At 36.5% G+C, this 8,167-nt stretch overlaps 2 protein-coding genes across 3 annotated transcripts; one reads left to right on the top strand and one right to left on the bottom strand.

Annotated features, from left to right (window-relative positions):
- On the top strand, window positions 1-2,883 carry LOC129303627 (M phase phosphoprotein 10-like). Of its 2 annotated transcripts, none has more exons than XM_054943060.1 (2): window positions 1-457; window positions 1,248-2,883. In XM_054943060.1, the coding sequence occupies exon 2, from the start codon at window positions 1,360-1,362 to the stop codon at window positions 2,308-2,310; it is 951 nt and encodes a 316-aa protein (XP_054799035.1). In that variant the 5' UTR covers window positions 1-457; window positions 1,248-1,359; the 3' UTR covers window positions 2,311-2,883. The 2 variants fall into 2 exon arrangements, with proteins under 2 accessions (XP_054799035.1, XP_054799034.1); XM_054943059.1 differs by having other exon boundaries at window positions 2-457; window positions 1,308-2,883.
- Window positions 2,884-4,257: 1,374 nt separating this feature from the next.
- On the bottom strand, window positions 4,258-7,324 carry LOC129303704 (ergosterol biosynthetic protein 28). Its single transcript, XM_054943184.1, has 3 exons — window positions 7,137-7,324; window positions 5,257-5,463; window positions 4,258-4,770 (listed from the first exon to the last, which is right to left on the bottom strand). The coding sequence occupies exons 1-3, from the start codon at window positions 7,249-7,251 to the stop codon at window positions 4,712-4,714; spliced, it is 381 nt and encodes a 126-aa protein (XP_054799159.1). The 5' UTR covers window positions 7,252-7,324; the 3' UTR covers window positions 4,258-4,711.
- Window positions 7,325-8,167: the final 843 nt, after the last annotated feature.

Raw genomic sequence — 8,167 nt, 5'->3', positions numbered from 1 at the left:
AAGCGATGACCTGACAAACAAGAGGACGGCAATAAATATGATAATCTTTCTACCAACTCAGCGGCCGACGCGGCGGAGCCAATTCAATGCCCTTGAGGCCTTAACCAACTCTCCCTCAACTAAAGCGACGTCGTTAGTACCCGGCTCAGCCTCTATGACTCAAAAGCCTAATAGAACAATCCAGCTCCAGCACGCACTCACTCACTCGCATACATGAATGACTGGCCTGTGAGTCCGTGACCTCCATGTCATTCTTGACCTTTCGCTATCTTCTCTCTTTCCATTTCTCTCTCTTCTTTCAGATTGTGGATTTTCCACTTTTGCTCTGCAAACCGCCACTGAGCAGCCACCAACACTGCCTCGCCTCTCTACGTCCTAGCTTCTCGCATTACCTTCCTCCATCCTCTCACTACTCTTTGCATTTTCTACCCAATCTAGCACCACAGCTTTCTTGAAGGTCTGTATCTCGTTCATCTGCTTCTATCTTCTTGCATAAGATATGGTTTCCCACTGGTTTCACACAACTTTTGCGTCTATTACTATTTATGTTCTGTCTGACCGTCGTTAAGTTGCCTGCATATTTTGGCTTTGGACCATAAGTTCTTCAAGTTGGAAGAAGTATGTATGGATCTTTCAACAGGGAATTTTTCTTGGTTTCTGTTTTCTCTATACTGGAATTGAGCTTGGGGATATTTGATTTGTCTGGCGGGACTTTGGTTCTCTGTCATTTTTGGATACAATTGGTGCATACAGTGAAATACAAGATTTCTGTGGTATCAATTGCATCTGCATTTTTTTCTCTTTCTTGCTTCACCTCTAACTTTGGGAAATTTACAATGGCTACCTTTTTGGGAGTGATTGACACGTGGTCCATATACATATATAAAATTTTTGTTCCATCAATTTTGGATATTTTACTCGTTCTTATAGTATTTGCTGCGCTGATAAACTACAGAAGTTACGTACCAATGATCCTTGCCAGGATTTTATCCTCCGAGAAAGGTGCAGCCCAAAAAAAAACCCAATTCCTTGTTCAAAGTTCATGCACACTGTTAAAATTTGGCCCCCCCAAAAAAAAAACCCTGTTAAAACATGACAAAATACAGAAGAAGAAAGAATTATTTTTTTGGTCGTCTTGAACGAGAAACTTTCTAATTTTAATGTCTATGGTGGATTGTCTCAGCCATGATATGACCTGATATTCTTGTCTTGGGTTTACTGAATGCTTAATTTTGCTACAAATGTAGACTTTGGCTTCAATCTGCAGAAGACTTTGCCTTACTTTATTGCTGATCTTTCTTAAATAGATTCCACTACCCTTTGCCGGCCAAAGTTGGAAGAGAATTTTATGTGTAAACCATGTTGAAGCAATTGACCGGCAGAAACCAGAGAACCAAAGGCTTCAAGGTAAAGAATAGTCTTCAGATATTTGTTTTGGTTGCTGGTTGCCTCTGGTTGCTTTATCAGTTGAAATACTCTTATGATAAAAAGAGCGAGTATGAGCAAAACCCTAGAACGACACTTGAAAAGCTGCAGTTCCAGCATGAAAACCCAAAGCTTGGAAGAAAAGGCTTTCAGCTATGGATAAAGAAGCCAGAAGATTTGATAGATGATGCAGAAGAGATGAAGCCTGAAAAAATCAAGGTCAGAAGAGGCGGCCGGTATGATGAAATGAATGGACATGATCAATATAAAATGGAAGAGGAAGATTCTGAGGAAGTAGAAGACCTGATCGATGAAGAAGACAAGGAGACGATAGAGGAAACTGAAGAGGAAGAGGACGAGGATATGGGACAAAACATTGGGGATATTAGCTCATTGAAAGATAAAAGCCACGATGAGGGTGAAAAATACGGAGACAAGGAAAATAAAAATGGTGCATCCAGGGTTATGATGAGGAAAACACAAAGCACAGGTGCTGAATTTGAATTTAGAGGTTTAGAAAGTTCGGAAAAGGCTCGAATAATAAAGCAACAGAACAAAATCACGGCCGCCAGCAAAGGTCTTGTACCAAGAACTGAGTCAATTCCTAAAATCGTAGACAAAGTGAAAGCTGAATATGGTTCTTTCCAAACTGTGCTTGCCAGAAGAAAAGATCACATGCTTGATTTTTCTGATTCAGAAGCTGGGTCCAGTTCTGATTCATTGCTTAAAATGGAAACGATTAAACCCAGAGCATACCATAATTTAGCACGAATATCGATTGAAGCTATTGGTTCTTTACAAGGAGCAAATGCTGATGAAAATGAGAAGGCAAGTGATCGTGGAATTGGTGAAGAAGTTAGTTTGAAAAGAGCTCGAAGCCTATAGTAAAAGGGGAAAAAGTCATCTTATCGTTGAAAAAGAAGTTGATGGCTTTTGAACTAGTTGGAAATCGCAGATTGTTTTGCAATGTTGGAACAATGTTTTCATACTCTCTCTCCCCAGCTACATATCTATTGCACAGCAAGCCTATAGGTTTAGACGACAAGGCACGGTGAAGTTGCCGTCAATGAATAATGTGTTCGAAAAAGTGGTAGTGCTGGAAAAAACAAGCACAAGCATCTTTCTACAAAGTTCTAACTTTTGGCTAAACTGCTTTTTGAGCATATCAAAGGTAGTTCCAACCCAACCACGCTGCAAGTAGTTGCTTTCAGAATAAGATCTTGGTACCATGGTGTTGAATGTTAGTGAAACATTTTCCTTTTATCTTGTGGCCGAGGAATAATGTTTTGCTTTGGCTCCCACCCTCCCCACCTTGTTTTGTTGGATATTTTGCTTGTTACCCACGCATATTGTACAAATGTACAATTTACATGCTCTGGCAAAATAGTGAGGCTTTTTATTAATCTTGTAATGGCTGCTCAAAATAGTGGCAAGTGCCGAGTTACCTTTGTTAACCAATTGCATATTGTTCGTGGTGGCAATAAAAACTAGTTATAGTGATGCTAATTTTACCAACATGTGACAACATATAGTTAAAAATTAAGAACATTACACAAGCAGTTAAATCTAACATTTCACGAGACATACACGAAAGAATCAGAATGTTCAACTTTGGGAGTGTGGTTGAGTTGGCCATGGGGAGCATCGATTGTAATTTCAATGCTCTTGCGAAGATTTTGTCAATAGACAGATACATGTACGGTTGGTTTGGATGAGGGGAAAAAAAAAGAGAGGAGGGAAATTTAAAGAAAAAATTCTTAAAAATAGTAAAAAAAAAAAAACTTTGAATCCTTATATTTTTTTGATTTTTATTATAGGTCTGTGTTTTTTTTTTAGGTTGTTAAACTTTTATTTTTTAGTATTTTAAATTCATTTTAAGTTTGTACATTTTTGCTGTGGGTGTCATTATTTTCTTCCCACTATTACGGGTACCCGAATCAAGCCATAAGATCCAGGTTGCCTCCATCAGAGGGGAGAAAGTGAAAGCCACTGTGCGAAGTACCCATACTGTCGACAAAACTTGGAAGAACCACGAAAGGAGGGGTTCATTCTGTGGTCCTTGGGCCCATTGTTGTAATTTGAAGGACTTCTGTTAGGGCCTTGACGCTCATAAGGATACCCAATAGTAGTCTTCTTGAGTTCGACTATTAACAAAGGCAATTCCTCTACTTCATTAGCTCTGCTTCGACCTCCCATTAGCTTTGGAGGCCCTGCGCTTTCTATTCGTCTCTTTTATGAGTGCTTTTGTTTTCGTACAAGTTCTATTTTTTTTTTTAAATGGCGGTGGAGATAAATAATAGCATACTTCTGTAGAGGACAAAGATCCAAGCCTAGTTCAAAAATAAATTCGAGTTGAAGCTTTAAAGGAGTTCACAGACGTGTGATCGTCGTTCTTGAGTAGAGATTTATTTTTTAAATAATACACGTTAATTGCACGTCATTTAAGCATCACTCAAATGAATAGATAAATAATAGCATACTTTAGCCCCCAAAAAATGGCAGATACTACATTTTTTGATGGCATGAAAAAAAGTGTGATGAGTTGACTTTAGACATATCCCATCCATTTAACGTGAAGGAACTCACCGACTTGGGCCGGAAAACAAAATAAAAAAACAAGAAGAAGAACGAATGCACAGCAAGGGGTGAAAAAAGGTCAACTATAATAGCAATCCATCAGTTTAGTTAATATAAGCACTTTTAGTAAAAATGCTGAATACAGAAATAGAAATTGAAACTCACCAGGGTAAATTGTTGCTCTCCTACCACTTTTCCCATTTGAATTCGTTCTCAAGGTATCATTTGAAACGAGAAAGTAAGATCGAGGCACGGTTGGACTCAAACGTGACTTAATCAATAATATCGAATGTTACCGAAAAAACAAAGGCAATAGATAATTATGAGATTCTTTCTCAACCTTGAACATTGAATCTTTCTCTGGTTTTAAAATAATAAAGACAGCAGCAACACAATATTAATGAACTCATCCGTCATGTAAATCAGGGTCAATATGTTGATAAGACAGCTACTATTTGGCAACAGAACATGGATGGAGAACAAGAAAAGCCTAATACGTAAAATCACACGCAACGATAGGTGATTGAGATTTGAGAGCCGCGTTTCTTGTTTCTGACATTGTCCTACCTGGAATATCTTTTAAACGTTCTAGCTGCAAAACTTTGGAAGCTTACTGAGATCACAAGTCACGTACATAAAACATAAACAAGAATATATGCTCTACCAAAATCTTCTGCTGTCCCAAAAAAGATAGAGAGGATGTTACTTGCTAATCCTGTTTAGGAGAGCTTCGATTCCACTGCAGTAGCATCCATACTATAGATGTTCCTAGTAGTAAAAATGGAACTTAGATTAGAAACTTACAGAGTTTCAGTGACAGGTAAACAGTCCTGACATCAGCGAAGAATATCACACCAGGCTTTAAGGTTACTCCAAAACATTAAATAGAAAGGAAAATATACAGCATATATCATGTTTCAAAACTCTGTGTTTCAAAACATTAAATAGAAAGGAAAATATACAGCATATATCTTGTTGTTTCAAAACTCTGTGTTTCCATTTTATCTCTTATTTCTTGGTAGTTAAACTTCTTCAAGAGGGGGTCAAAAGAAAAGAACATAACATACTACAAGACCACCTACTTGATGTACTTGAGCATGGCACAGAAAAGATCTTTCAATGGAAAGCAACTTAGTGATGAGATCATAAATTCATGTTTCGCTTCAGTTCACACACAAATTTGATTTGAACATAAAGAAAATATTATTGTAGTGCATGCAATGTTGCATGCAACGAAAGAGAAAACGTCCATACCAGCAAAGATGCCAACAGTAGTCAGGTTGGAAATTGCCATCGTATGATAAATCATGTATTCAGTCAAGAAATGACCAAATGCATAGATGAATGACAAGAAAGTAGCCAGATAAATAGGTTTATTTTCGAGGTTGAATGCACAAAGATAGCAAAGAGTGCAGGTCAATAGTGTCCAAATTCCAAAGGTGCGCCCATGAACTTCAGTCACTACACAACAATTAATTACAGTTATTAGTCTAATTTTGGCATTAGCAGGATACAGTTCAAAAACTTAGTTAATATGAGAGCATTAAAACAACAGTGATCCAAAGGGTTGAATATCATAAACTCTGATAGTCCAAAACAGTTTCAGTTGTCATCAAAAGATGTTTACGGACAACATAGTTATATCATTTCCAAATGATGCGAACAAAGCCTGCTTGCCAGGCATGAAAGACGGGTACTTATTTTGTTTTAGTTCAGCCTCCTCGCATTTTTTCTCTTTTAGGTACACAGCCTTCTCATATATTTTTTGCTTAACAATTATTGCATAAGCAAGTGTTGCTTCGTACAAGAAGGAGTTACCAAAGATAAAAGGGATTCAATCACTTCATCTGTACTGGAGACATCATGATCAGATTTCAAAAGAATCAAGACAGCGAATGAAAGGATATCAACTTCAACAATATTTAGCTACCAAACAGGCTTCATAGCAGCAAGTTGAAAAAGTGCTACACTATATAATATTATTTGGATATGAGAGTTGAATGTGGTTATAACATAGGGATCTACTAGAGGTCATGGAAGCAGAAAACACGTAGGAGACAAGGATAGCAGCTTTGCGTTGACCAAGGAGTCTCTATACATGCAACACCAAAATATTTGCTTTCTCTCTATAATCTCTCACTGTTTACCCACTGGAGCCATTGTTTTCTCTAAAGAAAAATAAGAGGTCTCTGTCTCATTAACCACTCGATTAAACCAGATTCCTTCTTGGTCAGCTACTTTGACCCAATGCAGGTTGGTCATTGAGACTGATAGATTCAATGCTTACAACCTTTCTATTCAACCAAAGAAGATATCAAAATGAATCTTCAAGCAATTCCATAATTTTTAGATCATCACGCTTCATCATATGCATTATACGTTACATTAAAAAAAAAAAAATTACAAACTCACTTCGCCCAGGATTCCTTTGTTTCAGGATTAAATATAAATGTTAATAATTTTCTAGCAGCAGCTGTATAATAGAAAACCTTTTTGAACGACATAGTAACCGGTCGTGACGAATATTTCAACATCAAATCAATCCCAGCAATTCAAGAAGCAAATCAATGAAGATGAAAAAGGTTATTTAAAAACCGTCATTTGAAACATTTTGAAACTCAAGCAGGAATTCTACGCTCGAATATCTAGATGACGTGGAAACTACTCAGAAAACAGGCCTGTTTGCTAGTAAAAGGCAATAGTCGGTACATGGATATTGCCTTGTAAGATTCAAAAACGTAAAATATCTTCTTCATTGGGATCCAGAATATTTCGTACATTGGATCTCTCCAGAGGTTTTGACTCAGGATTGAATCTTTGAGCTCCAAATCAAACACAACCCCTGTTTCAGATGATGAAGCAACAGTTTGTCACCCCTCCAGCTACCCAAAACAAGCCCAATGCCATAACCCGACAGTATCCACACTCGACGCTTGAGGGAATTTTCATTAATAATAGTGGCTGTTCTTGAAAAGTGAAAATGATAAATTCCTCCAACTCATAATGACAATAAAGAATTTCCATTATTTGCAATTGAGTAGAAATATTTAAAGGGAAAAAAAGGGTAAAGATAAGGGAGACGATGTAAAGAAGGAAAAGGAAACAAGAAAGAAAGAAGAGGAGATAGGAATTACTGGCAGTGTTAGAGAAGACGGCGAGTCGAAGAGCCCAAATGTCGAAGAAACCAAACCAAACGGAGGCTAAGCGAAGCGTGCCTACCAGCATCAGCCACCATCCCAGCGCCTTCATTTTCTGTGCCCTTTCCTTCGGTCACCGATCCACAAGTGGCTTTGCACTCAACTGTAGTGTTCCGTCTCTTTCCACTTCATAGTTCACAATCCGGCGAATAATGTGCGGTCGGGTCGGATATGGGACAGCTCCATTATAATTCGGGTTAAGTACAGCCTGATACGTGCATGTAAATCATCGATATAAAAATAAAATTGACGGTAAAAAATATAAAATTTAAAACCGCGTATATTATTTGTATTTTTTATTACATTTATTTATTTTTGAATAAGTTGCGCATTTTATCCATTCTATCTGCAATTGGGTGGATGAAGGGGCATCATATCATATTATCTAATAATTTGTTCAATTTTATTTTATGTTGAACTGTCAGGTGTACTGATCATGATATTATTGGTATAAATCAAGTTTGACAGCATTAAAATGACTTCCTACCTAGTTCATCTTTCATTGTTAGAGTTATTTTAAGTTTAGAATGCATTTATCCCAACATTAAAGTGCTTGTTTGGATTTCAGTTAGGTATAATAGATTATAAAAATAATTAATTAAGTGATAGATTTTAATTATAATTAATTATGTTATAACGCAATCATACTGTTTTTCTAAAATTAATTTTAATAGAATTAAAGATATTTGAATAATTTAATCAAAATTAATTTTTAACTATATAAATTACCACATAATTTAATTTTTAAATATCAAATATTAATTTTTTGAAGATATAAAGTTTAAATTTTATTAAGAAAAAAAAAGAAGATAGTTTGATTTTATTTTTATTAAATTATGTGTTTTTTTTTTTGTAATTTTTGCTTGGGCCTGCCTTTATAATTTTCTCCAATATTTTGGACAAGTTTGACAAGAAAACAGATGGAAGTAGCTTACTAAGAAACTTGCGCATGGGCTAAGAATCGATTT

The sequence above is a fragment of the Prosopis cineraria genome, unplaced genomic scaffold, assembly GCF_029017545.1.
Source record: "Prosopis cineraria cultivar Desert tree isolate PC_DT_omini unplaced genomic scaffold, ASM2901754v1 PC2, whole genome shotgun sequence".
NCBI lineage: Eukaryota > Viridiplantae > Streptophyta > Magnoliopsida > Fabales > Fabaceae > Prosopis > Prosopis cineraria.
The sequence above is the reverse complement of the archived record's forward strand: the minus strand, read 5'-3'. Positions and strand labels throughout refer to the sequence as shown.